Source organism: Quercus lobata, chromosome 11, assembly GCF_001633185.2.
Source record: "Quercus lobata isolate SW786 chromosome 11, ValleyOak3.0 Primary Assembly, whole genome shotgun sequence".
In the NCBI taxonomy this organism is placed as follows: domain Eukaryota; kingdom Viridiplantae; phylum Streptophyta; class Magnoliopsida; order Fagales; family Fagaceae; genus Quercus; species Quercus lobata.
This window is the reverse complement of record NC_044914.1, coordinates 51,694,467-51,713,872: the sequence shown is the minus strand read 5'-3', so window position 1 is coordinate 51,713,872 and position 19,406 is coordinate 51,694,467. Positions and strand designations below refer to the sequence as shown.

Genomic DNA, 19,406 nt, shown 5'->3' with positions numbered 1-19,406 from the left:
GATAATCATAGACCTTCAGGACACACCAGTTTTGAGTTCGGTCAATAGCAAAAAAGCACTAAAGGTGTTGGAACTTATTGAAGAGTGTATGCAATATCCCTCTCCCTAAATGTAAAAAATTGCTTGGGATTAACCCCAACAACAATGTGTTCGATATTCTTCATTAGCCATTGAGCCACATTCTTACTCATAAAAACTGAGTTCATAAAAAATTTGTCCCATTCAAAAATCCTTTACGAAAAAAAAAAAAAAAAAAAAAACGACTTCCTTCCTCTATCACCAATTGAAAGAATTTGGACTTAACAAAGAATTAATTCAAGGATAAAAAGAAATTATAAAAAGAGTAGCCCTTTTCTTCTCTTTCCAAGTCCTCAAGGCAAAAAAGAAAATAGAAAAAAGAAAAAAAAGAAGAGAGGATGAAAGAGATGGGAATGATTCCCTCAAAGATTACACAGAAAGGGCCACAAAATTTGCCTAGATCTATATAATTACACAAAATCTCAAACAGTAGAAGCTTAGCCTCTGTCTCACATGCATCCACATGTTAGAAATAGCAACCCTTGCACAAGCAAGAACTCTGGTCTCATACCTGTTGACAAAAAAAATATATATATATTATTAAAAAGTTTCAACAAAATCAAATGCAAGGAAAAAAAAAACAATATTCAAACACATCATACAACGATCATCAAAGAACTAACAACATCGAAAAAATGACGTTGTAGCTAGTTAGTTCAATCTGTCAATAGTGGTAACAAGTTCAAAATTACCATAAGAATCTCTAACTCAAACCACTATAAGGTGTCGATAGTTGATTGTGTTGATACTACTACATGGTTAGTGATAATCTAACAAGAAATAAATGCACCATATTTACCATAGTTCACACCAGAAACATGATTAAGAAAGCGACATATCAATCAACTAATCATATCAAGTAAGCAACCACATTAAACATAGAGCACAAATGATGAGGGTACATCTAAACCAAAGGCAGACAATGGCTATTAGTCCATTGTCCATTTTATTTGACCTCATTAGCTATTATAAATATTCTAGTCTTTAATTTTTTTTATTAGTATTATGGCTTTAACATTTTGTACCCATCTGACTTACATGTGACTCTCAGTGAAATTTTACTTCTTATATGCTATTATAGGCACACTTGAGCCTAGTATTTGATCTTATATTGTTTCAACTTCAATCTTATTTTCTTCCTTTTGCTATGATCTCATTTTCAGTGAAATTTTACTTCTTATATGCTATTATTGGCACACTTGAGCCTAGTATTTGATCTTATATTGTTTCAATTTCAATCTTATTTTCTTCCTTTTGCTATGATCTCATTTTAGTTCTGGAATTTTTTCCTAGACCCTTTGCAAATAACAATCTTCAAGAAAAATTGCATCTATCAATTGATCTTCATTTTTTTTTATCAACTGATCTTCATGTTTTCATATTCATGTGGACATTGTGTGATACCCCTATACCTATGCAAAAATAAGTGGTCCTAGAAAACCAGAAACCCTTGTAATTTGCTAAGGAAAAAAGAAAAAGAAAAAGAAAAAGATATGCTCAATTTATTTGTCTTAATCAATCCTAATCATCCACCTCATAACCCAACCCCCCACCCCCTTCCCAAAAAAAAAAGTAAAAACAAAAGAAAACGAACCAAAGAAACAAATTATCGAAAAAAATTATCCACATCACATTCATAGTCCGATAGGTCAACAAAGTGTAGCATTTGATTACATCTTGAACTTTACCTATTAGAAAGTCTCTGGAAGCATTATACTAATACCAAACCAGAGAACTCAACAAAACTTTTTTTTTTCTCTCTCTCTCTTTAGCATCTATAAATAGGACATAAATCCTGATAAGGATTAACACTGATTTAAAAGCATCTAAACCAACAACAAAGAAGGCCAATTAGTCCATTTTACTTGATCATGTTAGCAATTACAAGACCAATCTTTTATTGTTCTATGTTATGTTTCTAATCCACAACCCTTGCTAATTCTCACACCATTAGCCATATTACCAATATCCTCAACCATTCTATATCAAACAACACAAAATTATTCACTTTACCAAAGTTCACCATTCATCTTACTCATTACCTAACAATTCAACAAATTACATTAAGTTATAAAAAAAATGACTGCACAACAAAAATACTACCAGAGCATGTCTCTCTCCCACGTCTCAACTCTCAACCATTTATTAATCCAATGGAATTCCATAATATTGTCCCATAACATAAACAAACATATTTTCCAATCTTTGAAGTACAAAAAGATACCACATGCTACCAATATCCCACAACAAATTTACAAATCAATAGCCAAACTACCAACCCACGGCCATTCCATTCACAGAAAACACTCGAAATTATTTACTCTTCACATTATACCCAAGTCCATTCATCCTAATTCTTATTCACTACCCTACAATTCAACAAATTAGATTTTCAAATAATAAGATAAACACGTCCTAACTTCTTTTTTTCTTAATTGGTAAGTTCACACACACGCCAATGAATTTTGAACCAACAACCTTACTTTTCACACTTTTCTTCAATAAGGAGGAGATACTGGTTGAGCTAGAACTAATTGGCCTCATGTTTCAACTATTCGTTTTTTTCATTTACGAATACTTGAAAATGTCATCAATAAAAAGTGCATGAATAAAAAGATGGAACAAAGAATATACCCTTAAAGGAAGGGAGCCACTATCACAGTCATCTTTGCTTGCTACACTAGCTGCTTCGATTTATAACTCAGTCTTCTTCTGCATTGATGTGTAAAAGGCGCCGTCGTCCCTGCAAGTCAGGGTTTACACATAAATAACTAACAATAATGCAAGCGCATATCAAGTAAGTGTTACATTTAGAAGAATACGAGTTAGCTATTTGATAAAATGTAGCCTCTTAGGATTTAGGGTAGAAACTTACAGCAATAGAATATCCATGATTTCTAAGTCGTGATCCAAGAGATATTTTTTGGTGGACACAACCGAAATATCCAACACCTTGAAACCAGCAGAGTCCTCTTCCCCCTCTAATATTGGAGAAACTTCAAGAGTGACACAATATAAATAACGGCACTCGACTTCAGGTAGCTCATGATACTTACTGCTCCTTTTATCCTTGTTCCTATTTCTATCTAAATAGGTGACGGACGTAAAGAGAATGCAGAATTTCTGATCATATAGATGGATAAGACTACGAGGAGCTCTACTAGTGAGAAATTCGTGCTTCCCAAAAAATTCATTGGGAATGTTCAAACAGCCCTCGAACCACTCATTTTTATCTATATCATAGGCGTGCATAACCAAAACATCCTTAAGAAAATAATCATCGAAGGGCAAAACCAAGTAGAGAGTATTCCCAACCGCTACAGCCTTATTATATTCTGGATCACCACACCTCCTACGTAAATTGCGCACGGGAGGATTCATAAATTTAGTCCAATAACGATCCGTGACATTGTATGTGAGGAAAAAACAATCATAATAAGTATCATCCTGACCGCAATACTTCCTCCAATGCCTAGGATGGAATGATGTAACAAGAATCTGTTTTGTGGGCTCAAGAAGAGCTGTAACCATATCAAAGGCCGTCGGCGCATATGGAGGATCGGGTAAGGGTTCCCAAGTTCCTAAGTTTGGGTCAAAAACCTCCATACAGGGAAACTGATCTCCAGCATTAGATGGTAAACCACCACCTAAAACATATAATTTACCATCCAGAATGATTTTGTGAGGCTTCCAGCCACCAATGGCTAGAGGACCTAGCTTCCAACCATCACTAACACGAGTAAGGTCTAACGTCAAAACTTGATTGGTAGATTCGCTAAGACAATAGATAGATGAGCCTGAAGCTGCAAAGTAAGTCAATTCGTCTAGCTCCACAACCGAAAACGGTTTGAGCTTTTGCTTTTGATTTTCCGAAGGAAAGTCTTTGTCTGCGCTTGAGTCTGAGATCTCTGGGACCTTAATGCAATACCATTCCATCCTTTTGTTCATCCGGTGGTCATTCTCAAACCCACCGAAAAGGATGACTGATCCATCATCCTCTGTCGGCCTCAATCCTTTTGATGTTGTCGCTGAACCTTCCTCGGCCATAGCAGGAGCTTGCTTTTGTTTTGATACGAGGCAATAAGGGCTAATTAGGGTTAGGGTTGTGAATTGGATTGAGAGTTACTTGAGAGTTTAGACAAGAGAGAGGCCGGTTTTGGCTGAAAATTTAATACTAATATATATAAAAGCCCCTTTTTTTGAGAAAATATAAAAGCCCATTTAAATTTGCTTTACATACCTTTTTTTTTTTGGGCCCCTCATTATTTACTGTTATTCTTTGGGGCTCACATCCACACGTGAAATTATTTAATAAACAGCACACTTATTTTAAATTATACTCCAGTATTAATAATATAGTAATATAAATTATTAATATAAATAAATATTTTGTATTATATATATATATAATATTTATTTGATTTGTCTTATCTCAAATTTGGTATCAGAGCAAAATTTCAATCCATTTGAAAGCATAGCTCTGAGACAAGCCAAACCCAATTAAAACTCTTCACCACATGCTACAACTTACAATAAGTCTACCATCATCATTGTCCCAAATTTTTTTAAAAATGAGTAAACATTCGGTTAGGCTTGGTGTAAAACCAGTGTTTTATGCCAGCTAATAGGAGACTGCCACATCATCTTCTTTAATATTTTTTCCTCTCTCATTCTATTCACTCCCTCACTCTTTCTAAACATCTCTCTATCCCTCACTCTCTCTAAACTCTCCCAAAGTCCCTCACTCTCTCTAAACTCTCTCTCTATTTCTCAGTCTCTAACTCAAGCTTCTCAGTTCGACTTGTTGTGGAGCTCAGTGAACTCTCTCCAAGTCCCTCACTCTCTCTGAACTCTCTCTCTCTATTTCTCAGTCTCTAACTCAAGTTTTTCAGTCCGACTTGTTGTGGAGCTCGGTGGCGTCGAAGAAGATGAGGAGGTAGTAGGGTCTTGGGGTTTTTGTGGAGGTGAGGTAGCGAGAGATGGAGGGGTCGTCGAGGTGGATTATGCCGGTTTTGGATCGGTATTGGTGGGATTGGAGCTCTAAGACTCGATCCGAGTCGAAGGAGTTGGTTGAGGTTGAGATGAGAAGAAGGGAAATGAGGAGAAGGAGGGGGAGAGAGTGAATGGGAGACATGGTTGTGGGTTTTTTGGGGTCATAGAGAGAATGAGTTTGTTTGTTTTTTTTTTTTTTTTTTTGGATCTTTGGATTTTTGAATGGGTATGTGAATTTCATTGATGGTAGCTTGGTTGAATGGGATGGTGGCTGGGTTGTTGTGTGGCTTGATGATGGTGGTTGGATGATGGTGGCTGTGTGGGTTGTCTTGGGTCTCTGAGAGAGGTGAGAGTCTGAGGTGGAGGTTTGGGCAAGCAAAGATGGAAGAGGGAGGAAGTTTTTTTCTGAGGGCTGTGGGTATTTCTTTATTCGGTCTCTGTTTCAGTATGTTTCCAAGCTCCACGCATAGCTCCGGTGAACTCGGTGTGTGGTGTGGTGGAGGTTCGGGCAAGCTTCAATCTGAGGGCTGTGGGTCTTCTTTCTCAATTCGATCTCTGTTTGAACTCTTTGGAGAGGGATTTAAGTGAGTTAGAGACTGAGAAATAGAGAGAGATTTCAGAGAGAGTGAGGGATAGAGAGATGTTCAGAAAGAGTGAGGGAGTGAACAGAATGAGAGAGAAAAAATAATAAAATATTAAAGGAGATGATGTGGTAGCCTCCTATTGGTTGGCGTAAAACACTAGTTTTACGCCAAGCTTGACCGAATGTTTACTCAAATTGATAATAAGAGAAAGAGTAAACATTCGGTCAGGCTGTGGCGTAAAACCAGTGTTTTACGCCAGCCAATAGGAGACTGCCACGTCATCTCTTTTTAAAATTTATTATTTTAATAAAAATATCTCATCATTCTCTCTCTCTTCACGGTCACTCTCTCGGTCTCTCCCTCTCTCTCTTCTCTCACTTCTTCCTTTTCTCTTCTTTCTCTCTCATTCTCACTTTTTCCTTTTCTCTGCCGTTTGTCTCCACCGCCACCACCTTGAAGGAAACCCAGTCATGGATCGTTGTTGACTAGGTTTCATCAACTCTCTCTCAAAAAACTCAGACTTCTCTCTCTAAAAATTCAAACCTCTCTCATCAAATCAGGGCTCTCTCTGCCAATCTCTCTCGATGGTGGCGATGCTGTGCTGGTGGCTTGGTCGTGGCAATGGTGGCATGAGGGTTGTGGGTTTTGTGGCATGGGTTTTTGTTGGGTTGTAGGGTGGTCCGATGGTTGTGGCGCGGTGGTGGAGTGGTCACGGGCCATGGTAGCATATGGGTTGTGGGTTGTGGGCTAGGGATCGACGTCGACGGCGAGTGGTGTGTGGCTGGGAACAGCGGCCTCTCTCTCTTCTTTCACTCTCTGATTCTCTCTCTTCTCTCTTCTCTATTTCTCTCACTCCGATTTTGTCTCTCAGATTGGGTATTGGTTTTGGTTTGATTTGGAGAGGTATTTAAGTGACTCATTAAAAGCAAGCCAGTGTAGAGTAAAGCATAATCTTTTATGGAGAATAAAAAAAAAAAGAGATGGTGGCTACCGTCGCCTTCAAGGTGGTGGCGGTGGAGACAAACGGCAGAGAAAAGAAAAAAGTGAGAATGAGAGAGAAAGAAGAGAAAAGGAAGAAGTGAAAGAAGAGAGAGAGCGAGAGACTGAGAGAGTGACCGTGAAGAGAGAGAGAATGATGAGATATTTTTATTAAAATAATAAATTTTAAAAAGAGATGACGTGGCAGTCTCCTATTGGCTGGCGTAAAACACTGGTTTTACGCCACAGCCTGACCGAATGTTTACTCTAAGAGAAAAGAAGAGAAGAGATATTCAATGCGCGACTCGTTGCTATTGCCATAACAAGAGAAGAGAAAAGATATTCAGAGCACCCTTCATTTTGCTATGGATTTTCATTTCTAATTCTACCTTTTCTTCCATGTAAAAAAAAAAAAAATTAGGCAATTCAATTGCTCATTATCTAGCCAAAAAATTCAAGTCTAATAATGAATTTCGGGTTTGGATTGAATCCATCCCTAATGATATAACTCCCCTTTAACCCGTGACTCTATGAAGTCTCTTATCTTTTTTTAATAAGGTGACCTTTGGGTTTGAAATCTCAACAATAGAAAAAATTGAAATCGAAATTTGAATATGATAGAAAAAAGAAGTGTTCAATTGTGTACAAGAAAAGTTTCTCCCAAAAAAAAAAAAAAGTGTACAAGAAGAAAAGGAAAGGTCTCTACAACTCATTGAAGAGCTTAATTTTGTTTTTATTCAAAGTTATGTATGCCTACAATAATCTTCTTCTTCATTCTTCAATTAGAAGTTGGGCAAAGTATTTTTGACACCTTACATGCTTGCAATTAATATGAGAATTGATGAACATATATTATGTAATAACTTTTATTTTTTGATAATCTAATTAATAATTCTCAAATATAAATTTCATTATTATTATTATTATTATTATTATTAAAATAAAAATGGATTACCGAGTCCAAGTATTTATCTATATATACTTATATAGTCCTAATCGCTCTCACTAGTTCACGCTCTCCATTTGTTTTGTCCCAATTCCTAACCCTAACCCTATCTCTCTTCCCGAAACGCAGTTACTCTCCATAAGAAATTTCCTTTAATTCTGCTATGGAAACATCAACGACTATCTTCAATTCTACCATGAAAACTTCAATTTTTCCATGCAAACATCAATGACTATCTTCAATTCTACCATTGAAACATTAAAGAGGAGCTTGAGACAATTGAAGCGAAAGCGATCAAGGACGAGCCTCAAACCATTGAAGCCAAAGGACGATGCTTCAAAAATCATATTTGGGGCTATAACTAACCAGTAATGGAGAACGATTAGAGTGTCGGTGAATCAACGATGGAATGGTTTTGTATTACGGTGCCAGACTATAGACGCTGCATAAGGTCAAAGAAAAAGCTCAAGAAGCTCAAGGCAAAGCAAAACCAGGCAAAAGGAAAATTTCGATCAGTTGAATTTCTTGGGGCATTACTTAGCAGTGCTCATGGCAAAGGAGAAGCTCAAGGCAAAGGCAAGGCTCAAGGCAAAGGAAAAGCTGACTCCGTTGTTAGCATTGCAGTTTCACCAATTGAATCACTCCTACTTTGCAGCCGTGGGCTCATTTCTCTATTGCATTAGCCGAATAACAAACCAAGTTTGGACGTTTGATATTAACTCTCCTAGTGATGGTTGGAAGTCAGGTCTATTCCGAGACGAAACCACCCTCCCACTTACAGCATTGTCCTCGAAGGAAAGTCGTACCTCTTAGGACCAGGAGATACTCATTGGATGGAGGTTTTCGACCCAAGTTTAGGAACTTGGGAACTCTTACCCAATCTCCTCCCTTTGTGATCACCCCTCGTATTAATATAGTTACCACTCTTCTCGAGAGCAAGAAACAGATACTTGTTGCTTCACTCTTTCCTTCTCCCGGTCATGATTGTTTTTTCTTCACATATATTGTCAAGGATCGTTGTTGGACAACATTTGAAGTGCCTATCGTGCCTGAACTACATGGTTTGGGTGGTAGTCCGAGTAAATATAAAAATGTTGTAGCCGCCGGTAATGTTCTCTACTGGATTTTGTTCGATAATTGGAATCCAAAAGAGTTGGTTATGCACGCTTATGATCTTGATAAAGGTGTGTGGTCCGAGGGCCGGCTGCACATTCACCAAGGCATTGTCGAGATGGATGACCATATCTATGATATATATTAATCCTCTTTTTTGTATTTAGGCGATAATAATTTCTGCATTCTGTTGAAGGGTGTGAAGCTCAGTTAAATGTGTGTTGTGTCGTACTTGAAGTTGCTTACCAAATTTTAGAGGCCGAGCAGCAGTCGGAGCTCAATATTTCTGTTGTGTATTGTGAGAACTATCCCATGGATCACACCGTACTTGGATTGGATGCTCAGTTGCTGTAACGTTCTCTCTCTAAAAAAGGCTACGAGCTAACCCAATGAGAAAGAAGTTCACTTAAATAGCCATTTTGTTTCATTTGAGAGGTTGTCTAGAATTTTTTAATTTTTAATTTGTTTTTTCATTTCCATTGTACTATTAATGGACTAAATTTGGATATTGATGTTAAACTTCAACTTTTTTTTTTTTTTTTAATTGTGACACTGGTGTGTGAATGAAGTGGTTTTGAAAGTTTCATGAAGAAACTTTATCAGGCATTTTGAATATGCTTCTTTTGAAGACTCTTCTCCAACTTCCCTGGGCATTGTAATACCTTTTAAAAGCACTTCTTTATGACTAATTGTAAACACAAAATTTCTCAATTGCAGAAAATCAAACAATTGAAAAGAAATATGGTTTGCAAATATAAATTTGTATTGATAAATAATGAGTACAATCTCTATTTCAATTCTTTTACAAAAGAATATACTCTGATTCTATCTTCATTAAACTTGACTCGAACAAGGAATCTTCTTGACTTTAGTTGGAAGATGGATTGAACAATCTCTACAACAAATCTCTAGCTTTAAGCTTATTAGAGATTTATTGTTCTTCAAGTCTTTGAATGTGAAGGCTCTTAGGTTGAAGTTCTTCGGGGCTTTAGAGGTTTAATCATTTGAACTTCAAAGATTTGGGTTTGTGGAGGTTTATGGAGGCTTTTCAGCTTAATTCTAATAGAACTTCAAAGAACTCAAACAAGAGATCTTCTTGACTTTGGTTGGAAGATGGATTGAACGGTCTTCACAACGAATCTCTAACCTTGAGTTTGTTAGAGATTTGTTGTCCTTTAAGTTCTTCAAGCCCTTTGAATGTTCTTCAAGTTCTTCAAAGATGCTTCAAGTTCTTCGAAGATTCTTGAGACATAATTTCTCCAGAGCTTGGGCTTCTTCAAAACTTGGTTATGAAATTGAGAGGGGTTGTCCTCTATTTATAGTGATTTTAGAAGATAAACTCCACTTCGAATTGATATACTGGAAAGTATGTAGTAGATTTTTTATTGGCCCAAATTCTTCTTAGAGATAATTATCTCTATTTATCTATTTTGATAAAGATAATAATCAATAAAGATAAATAATTATCTCTATTTAATTTATTTTAATAAAGATAATTATCTATCAGTTTTGAATAGAAAATTTATCTTTATTTTATTTATTTATAAAGATAATTATTCATAAATTTTGAATAGGAAATTTATCTTTATTTTTTGGGCCAAATGACACATGGTGAATTTCAACATGTCAATGTAATATCATGAGTTTGGATGACACATGTCATCATGTAATTTAATTAATTTAATGACATTAATTTAGAATTTGCCACTAAATTTTGATGTGGCATTTTATGATTGGCTTAAAATTTTCGCCTCCTACACTAACAATGGGAATTTATAAAGGCTTGGTGAAGTGTCATGTTTTACCCATTAGCTCACTGGTCCTCATTTTTAATTGAATTAATCGCAACTCTTTATTTGAGAAATGAATGTTGTGTATTTTTCTTGCTCTAACTTCTTTAACTAGATTATTTAGCAAAAAAATTAAAAATAAAAAACTTCTTTGCCTAGATTACTTCTTTACTTAACAAAGAAGATCTTTTGAGAGAGAGATTTCAAGTAGGGATGGCAATGGGGCGGGACAGGGCCGAAGGATGGGGTCTTCATCCCCACCCTGCATGGTTTTGTCCTGTCCCATCCCCGCCCCACCTAGCATGACGAGGAAAACTTTCACCCCATCCCCGCCCCTTGGGGCCCCGCGAAGCCCCGCCCCACCCCGCATGAAATAGGTTTCATTAAAAAAATATATATTTGAAATTACAACTAAATTTATCCCATCAAATCAAATCAATTTTTAGAAAAAATTGAATAATATATTCAAGTGTTTAACAAGACAATCAAAAAAAAAAAAAATTTAAAAAAAAAATCTCATAGTATAACACAAAAAATAAAAGCAAAGAACCATATTGGATAGATAAAATAAACTAATATTGATATGTTTATTTAAATAGTAGGGTTTTAGGGTATGAAAAATTTACAATTATAACCCTTAGCGATGCGGGGCCGGGGAAGGGTGGGATGGGGTGGATCTAAAAAGTATAAACCCATCCCCACTCCGCCTTGTGGTGTGGGGCTAACATCTTGCCCCATCCCCGCCCCATCACCTTTGCGGGGCGGGGAAAACCCACGCGGGGAGGGATGGGTTAAGCGGGGCGGGACGGGACGGAGAAAAATTGCCATCTCAGGTCTTTGTTGAGTTATTTTTAATCGACCGATATTATAACTAAGAAAAGTGAGAGTTATCTAACAATATATTTGTGGGAATAAAGTTAAATTGACTGAATTCAACTTTGGTATAGTATATCAACAAGAGCAACACCTGGACAACATGAAAGAGTGTGCGGGGGGCTCATGCATGTTGGCTTTGTTATAAAGCTATTTCAGTACAATTATTAATACTAGTCTCATCACATGCGCTTTGCGCGTGCGATGAGGTTTTTTTTTTTTTTTGGGGTTTAGTGGTCTTATTTTATAGCAAAAAAAAAGTTTGTGTCTTTATTTTTTATATATAATTTATAAGTGGATAAAGCAATTTGAAAATTAACAAAAGAGTGACCTTATTTTTTAGGCAATGTTTTAGTGAGAGTTAGAGTTTTATTTTTATCAAATTGTCCTTTAATTTTGTGTCTACTTAAACATAGGTGTGTAGGGGCATTTTTGAACAAAAAAATGAGGATCTCAAGTAGATGAAACCCCTTAAATAGTAGTATAGAAATCATGGGAAACCCCTTAAATAGTATTGTAGTATAGAAGATTTATTATTTTCCATGAGTTCATTATTAACACAAATTTTATTATACACTAATCAAAATATACTACCTCAATATATATCAAAAAATTATAAAAGATATTTAGATAGGGGTATTTTTTGACAGTAAAAGAATAATAATTAACTTTTTTTTGCCAATTTACTATTTTAACCCCATTTTAAAGTTGTTGGTTAATTAATTTAGGGATATTTTTGACAAAAAAAAAAAGCAATAACTAACTTTCTGAATCCTCTTAATATATATAGATAATATATTAAAAAGAATTATCAAGATTGAAAATTCTATCATCTTACTTGACAAATACTGTACTAAAAAGAATTAAGCCCCAAACCTATATTTGTTGATATATAATGCCTTTAATTGTTTAAGACTTTAGGTGCAGCAGATATTCTATCCTAATTTTTGCTCAAAACTTTTTATCCTTGCCAAGCAAAAAAATTGTGAATTGATTAGGCTCAATGGCTCATGAAAGATTTGGAGCAAGTGGCTGTAAGAACATAATTAAAATACAAAATATCTTCTCCATTACCTAAGGAAAAGGGTATAAAAGAAATGGGAGGTGACTAGTTGGGCAATATATAGTTAGACGTGACAAAGACTCAAGTAAGCTTTCAAATGGAGATTACAGATTCGGAGAAAGAAAGTGCACAACCACGACCAAGTAAGTTAGATCCACTTATGGTAGTCGGTCTTCCTAGATCGGTCTTACAGTACTGCTTCGAATATCTTATAGTAATAGAGTATTACTTCACGAATTTAGATTGAAAATAATTGACAAAAATCATTTGGATTAAGTTATTGCAATGATATATTCGTTGTAATTGATAATTGTTTCATACTTTTCATTGCAATAGGTTGTAAAATAATTGATATCAAGTTTTTGCAATGATATATGCTTCGTGTTTGTCATTGCAATAAATTATAAAATATTTTATACCAAGTTATTGCAATGATATATTCATTGTAATAAAATATCACTTTAAAATTTTCGTTGCAATAAATTGCAAAAATAGTTGGTATCAAGTTATTGCAACGATATCTCTTAGAGCAACCACATCAGTTGGTGTATTATACACACCTATTTTTACACTAAAAACCTACTTTTTCTATTTTACACACTCATTTTTACAAAACACCCACATCAGTTTATCTATTTTATCATCTGTTTTATTTAAATAATTATTTTCTTACTTTTCTTATTATTATTATTATTTTATCTCAAACTCTCTCTCTCCACACAAGAGTTTCTCTCTCCACTCACAAGACTCTGTTCTAGTGTCTTTTCTGAAACTCCTCTCTATTCCAACATTTTCACTCCTCTCTGAAACTCCTCTCTATTCCAAACTCTCTGAAATTTTGATCCAAGTAGGGAGCACAGTGCCGATCTGAAACTCCGATCCAAGCTGAAATTTCCATCTGAAATTCAAACGCTGATTTGAAATTTCCATCTGAAACTCTGATCCAAGCACGGCGCCAATCTGAAACTCCGATCCAAGCATGGCGAGAACTCCGATCCAAGCACGACGAGAAGAACGCCGATCCAAGCACTCTGATCCAAGCACGGCGCCGATCTGAAACTCCGATCCAAGCACGGCGAGAAGAATTCCGATCCAAGCACAACGAGAAGAACGCCGATCCAAGCACTCCAATCCAAGCACACTGATCCGCCACAAGCGCCGATCCACTCCTCTCTATCTCCGTTGGTGTGTCCGTGTGAGGGTGTGTTTGGTTTTGTGGTGTCTGTGGGTGATTTTGTTGTTGATTTTGTCTGTGGGAGTGTGTGTATTAGAGGAAGAAGCAGATGATGAGGGCGTTGGTTGTGCAAATGGAGAAGAGAGAGAAAAAAATGAGCGAAATTAGAAATTAATGTATAGACGAGCGTAAATTAGAAATTAATGTATAGACGAGCTACAGTAACCGAGCATATATGCACCGTTACTGTAGCTCATGAAATTTTTAGAAGACTTTACACAGTTTTACATGAGCTGATGTGGGAGTTTTTTTGGCCAAAATGTGTAAAATAAATGAGTTTTTGTATTATAGAAGACTATCCACCAACTGATGTGGATGCTCTAATAAATTTATAAATTTACACCAATCATACGCTAATTGATGTGGGTCATTTTTTATACAAAAATGTGTAAATTTATATATATATATATATATATATATATCCACTCATGTAAGTGCTCTTAGGATTACAAAAAATATTACCCAACTTTACACATCCCTTGAACTTTGGGATTGTTACTTGTTGCCATGACACATCCCATAAACTTTTATTCCAGCCAATTTAGTACCTGAACTTTATTCCCCAGCCAAATCACTACGTCCATTAGTCTCCCGTTAATAAACTAACGTTCAACTCACGTGTGAGGCACAAATTTTTTTTTTTAAAAAAAAAAAAAGAAAAAAAAGAAAACCCATGCCTAGATGAACCGATTGAGAGGAAAGAGAAACTGAGGGATCGAACCAGTTTTGAGAGAGGCATTCTGTGACTATATCACCGAATGAAACTGAGGCTCAGATCCCCAAGGGTGCAGGTAGGCAAGGTGGTCAAGAGGATGTGTTGGGAGAGACCGCAGTTGGGTTGGAAGAAACTTAACACTGATGGAGCCTTTAATGGTGATGTTGGGTTGGCTGGCTGTGGAGGCGTTGTTCGTGATGAGAGGGGCCGGTGGGTTAATGGCTTTAGCAAGCGGATTGGGCTATCTAATAGCTTTGAGGCTGAATTGTGGGGGCTTAGGGAGGAGCTGTTGTTATGCTGTGACTTAAATATTTCCCATCTTGAGATTGAGCTAGATGCGAAGGCCATAGTGGATGTCTTAGGCAATCCTTCTTATGTTAACCATGTTATTTCCCCTATCCTGGATGATTGTAGGATGTTGGTTTCTCGCTTTCAACAGGTTCAGATTAAGCATTGCTATAGATAAGTGAACAGATGTGCTGATAGTCTTGCTAGGCTGAGCTTTACTCTTGATGCTGATTTTTCTTCCTTTCTTAGTCCGCCTGTGGACATTTTTAGTGTGTTTGAGGATGACCTCAATGGGATGTATTTTGACAGGCTGTGTCCTGATCCTTTTGTTTTTTCTTAGTTGTTAATTGAATCGTCTGTTTACCAAAAAAAAAAAAAAAAAAAAGAAACTGAGGCTCAGATGAACCGATTTATAAATAAAAAATAAAAAGCCGGCCGCCGTCTGTGGTCTCGCCAAATCCTTGCACATCTTATCAATTTCTTTGTTGAAATGCATTCTGCGGCTATCCGACTTTGAACGGCAACGGTTTAAAGTCTAAAGAGTGTAATCCTTTTCACAACAAGACATTGAAAAGCTTAAATTATATCAGCGAATTATGAAAACATTGAAAAGTTTAAATTTATTAAGGTCCCAGATTTGAATGGCTTGCTGAAGCAAATCAGACAATATATATTAAAATAATAATCTACAAGAAGCTCCATGATGCTGCAATGATTTGAAGTCTAATATAGTCACCTCAACGCAAAAGAAACAAAGATTTCTCACCACAACAGTAATTTAAAAGAACCTTAAGCTATCAATTTAAACAATATATAGTTGAGCCCAGTGATTTTGTGCAGTTGAACGATAGAAAATGAACTGCATAGTTGAAATCTCGAGTGGTACGAAAGGTGAAGGGACATTAGCTCCGGCGAGACCACGGACAGCGAGTTTCGTTTGATCCTCTTTCTCTCTCTCTTAAAACTGCGTCCTAGGTTTCTCTTTCCTCTGAATTGGTTCATCTAGGCCTGGGTTTTCTTTAATTTTTATAATTTTAAAGAGATATTTCTTATGATAAATATTAAATAGTCCTTCTGTCCTATTTTTATTATTCATGTTTTAAGAATTAAGCCTTGGAAGGAAATCATTTGATGTATATCATTTATATAAAAATATATAAAATAACTATTGGGTTTATTAATTTTTATATTTTAAAGAGAGATTTCTTATGATAAATAGTCCTTCTGTCCTATTTTATTATTCATGTTTTAAAATCAAACCTTGGAAGGAAATCATTTGATGTATATCATTTACATAAAAATATGTAAATTTTCACAACTATTTAATTTTCTCAACAGGAAAAAAAAAAAACACTCATTTATTTAAAATTTATTAATAATTATATTGGTTTTTTAAATAAATTATAAAGCATGTTAAAAAAATTATTTTGAATAATTTGGCACATCCAAAACGAAATAAGCCCCTTCTATTATAAAACAAAAAATAAAAAAAGGAAAAATAAATCAAGCCTAATAATTTAGGACAAGAAGTAATATCTCAATATGTGATATGAAAATCTAAAAAGGACTGCTTTATTTCATTGCTCATATGCATGGGTCCATGACCATTTTTATTTCATGATATTGCTGGATTGCGCAATCTGAAGTCAACACCTTCAAGTGGGAATGGTTTCTCTTTTCCATGACCAATTCTCTCATGATACACAGTCCAAGATTTATTATCGGATACTAATCATTTTGTTTGGTAGGCCAAGAGTTATTCGTTGAAAGTACAAAAAATAATTTTGTATTGTCGGATACCAAACCAAATCATATCAAAACTCAAAAGCAAATCAAAATCACAAGATATTGTCAGATAAGAGAACTGAAACAAGATATACGGCTTGTTCGTACTGAGGAGAGTCAGATTGGTTTTCAAAGTTGGGTTACAAATGCATGTGATCCTTGGTCAAATCAACTCGAATGCGTGGCAAGCAATGAAAATGTTCTGATTAACCTTCACTAAAAACTAACAAGTCTTTTGGGAAAATCAAACTCTGAGCATATGATAAACATTATTTTTTATTTTTTATTTTTTTTTTGAGAAACCACCCCAAGAATAGGGGGGAGCAATTCATTCAAGGAAAATCAAAATAATATACAGCATATAAGTTCGGAGGAACATCCTCCATCCAGACTTGATAATCAGAAAAATTACAAGCCATACGAGCCAAACCATGCGCAACTCTATTCCCTTGTCTGCGTGTGTGGCAGAAAGATACCTGTTGAAAGGATTTGGATAGAAGATTAATGTCATTCAGAATGTGACCAAAGCTTGAGGACATAAGTTCTCCCTTATTAATGGCTTTGATGATGATCTCCGAGTCACCTTCAAAGATTACCTTGGAGAAGTTCAGATCCTTTGCCAGGCAGATTGCACTGCGCGCTGCCAACACTTCCACTGTCTCTACAGAAGTAGGCAGGGGAATAGAATGTGTATAGGCAGCCATAACTAGACCTTGGTCGTTCCGGATAATGGCTCCCAAACCAGCAAGGCCTTTGGATGAGAAAGTGGCACCGTCAAAGTTAACCTTCATCCAACCCGGAGGAGGAGGAGACCATTTAGCTGGTTTGAATGTGGGAGGAGCACGGTGGGGAGTGGAGGAAGCAAGCTGGAATTCCTGAAGGTTTTCAAGGGCCGTTGAGTTGATTTTCTCAATTGGAAGAACCTTATCACCCACACGGATCTAATTCCTTCGCGCCCAAATTAGCGCAACTGTCATGGCAAATAAATCCGATAAGTTATTATGATCTTGGCTTAGCTGAATGACATCCAGCAGAGAAGAGCAATTCACGACAAGCTTAGATAACCATCTAAAATGGACTTGCCACACCGGATACAGACAAGAGCAGGACCAAAGAGCATGGAAAGAAGTTTCTTTTCGTGAAAGCAGTGTGGGCAGGAGTCATCAGTCAGAATTTTCCTTTTCCTTAGGTTCACTCTGGTGGGTAGGGCCTCCGTACCAGCTCTCCATAGGAGAGATTTAACTCTATTTGGAATATTAAGGTTCCAAATACCTCTCCAAACTTTTTTAGACAGCGACAAGTCAGAGGAAGACGGCTCGTCATTCAATTCACACTCCAGTAGCAATTTATACCCGGATTTGACGGAGTAAAGCCCATTAGAGTTCCTAGGCCAAAATAGCACATCCTCACAGCTATCTAGGCTTAGAGGGATGGCTTTGATCAGGGAGGCTTCATGAGGCAAGAAGGAGGAGTCAATCACATATTCACGCCAGCAGCATTTATCATGGTCAATCAAAACAGAAACTTTAGCATCATAACCAAGAGGGCTGTAGGAGGAGATTACCTTTTGAGGCCGAGGGGTAGGAAGCTAGACATCATGGAAAATATGAATAGAGTCTCCATTGCCCACTCTCCATTGAAGGCCTTTTTTAATCACATCCCTGCCCTTTAAGATACTTTTCCAGGCAAAGGAACCGTTACCTTCTTTGGCCTCAAGAATGGAACCGTTGGGGAAGAACTTTGTTTTGAAAAACCGATGGAAGAGAGAGTCATTGTTGTCCAGCAGCCGCCAGACTTGTTTAGCAAGCATAGCATCGTTGAATTTTTGAAGTTCTTTGAAACCCATGCCTCCAAGGTCTTTTGGCTTACAAAGAGCACTCCATTTGGTCCAGTGAATTTTCCTTTGATTCCCCCGCTGCCCCCACCAGAATTTCCTAATCAAGGACTCAATCTCCACGCAAAGGGTAGTTGGGATTTTGAAGCAACTCATCGCAAAGGTTGGAATTGCCTGGATGACTGCCTTAAGGAGAATTTCACGCCCCGCTTGGGATAGCAACTGCTCCTTCCAGCCTTGGAGCTTAGCTAAAATCTTCTCTTTAATGAACCTCAAGCTTGCTTTTTTGTGTTTTCCAACCAAGGATGGGAGGCCGAGATATTTCTCATGGTTTTTGACCTCTTGAACTCCCAAGAATTCCTTTATTTGGTTGAGAATGATTGGAGGGGTGGACTTGCTGAAAAAAAGCCCAGTTTTGTTCCGATTGAGCTACTGCCCCAAGGCTTTCTCATAGACTTTCAGTACGTTTTGGACGTTCTGGCATTCAGTGATAGAGGCTTTGCAGAAACCAGGCTATCGTCCGCAAAAAACAGATGTGTTAATCTCGGGCCCTTCTTGCAAATGGAAACCCCTCGGATATGACCCTCCTCCGCCTCTTTATTTAATAATCCGTGAAGCCCTTCTGAGCATATAAGAAATAGGTAAGGAGACAGTGGGTCTCCTTGCCTAAGACCACGAGAAGGAAGAAAAATGTCCGAAGGATCGCCATTGACTAGAATGGAGTAGCTGACCGTTGTGATACATTCCATAATAAGGGCAATCCACCTTATATCAAAGCCCATTTGCTTCATCATTCCCTCAAGAAAAACCCATTCCACGCGGTCGTAGGCCTTGCTCATATCCAACTTGAGAGCCATAAAGCCCGATTTTCCCTTTCGGTGGTTCTTCATGTAATGGAGGGTTTCGAATGCCATGAGGATATTGTCCATAATAAGTCTCCCTGATTGAAAAGCACTCTGGTTTTCTGAAATCACTGCTAGAAGCACTGCCTTTAATCTGTTTGCCAGGACTTTTGATTCAAGTTTGTAAACAACATTACATAAACTAATTGGCCTAAATTCAGTAATAAATTTAGGAGATTTAACTTTAGGAATTAGAGTAATGTTGGTATGATTTATCTCAGTCGGAATTTT

The 19,406-nt window shown here is 36.8% G+C and overlaps 1 protein-coding gene across 1 annotated transcript; it reads right to left on the bottom strand.

Moving 5' to 3' along the window:
* Positions 1 to 350: 350 nt before the first annotated feature.
* On the bottom strand, positions 351 to 4,210 carry LOC115966258. Its single transcript, XM_031085511.1, has 3 exons — positions 2,954 to 4,210; positions 2,713 to 2,821; positions 351 to 589 (listed from the first exon to the last, which is right to left on the bottom strand). The coding sequence occupies exons 1-2, from the start codon at positions 4,123 to 4,125 to the stop codon at positions 2,773 to 2,775; spliced, it is 1,221 nt and encodes a 406-aa protein (XP_030941371.1). The 5' UTR covers positions 4,126 to 4,210; the 3' UTR covers positions 351 to 589; positions 2,713 to 2,772.
* Between the last annotated feature and the right edge of the window lie 15,196 nt (positions 4,211 to 19,406).

Excerpts from the sequence above, each read along its gene's own strand:
- LOC115966258 (XM_031085511.1), bottom strand. The coding sequence starts at position 4,125 with ATGGCCGAGGAAGGTTCAGCGACAACATCAAAAGGATTGAGGCCGACA. Across the intron at positions 2,822-2,953 it reads ATCATGGATATTCTATTGCT|GGACGACGGCGCCTTTTACA; the intron begins GTAAGTTTCTAC and ends CCTGACTTGCAG.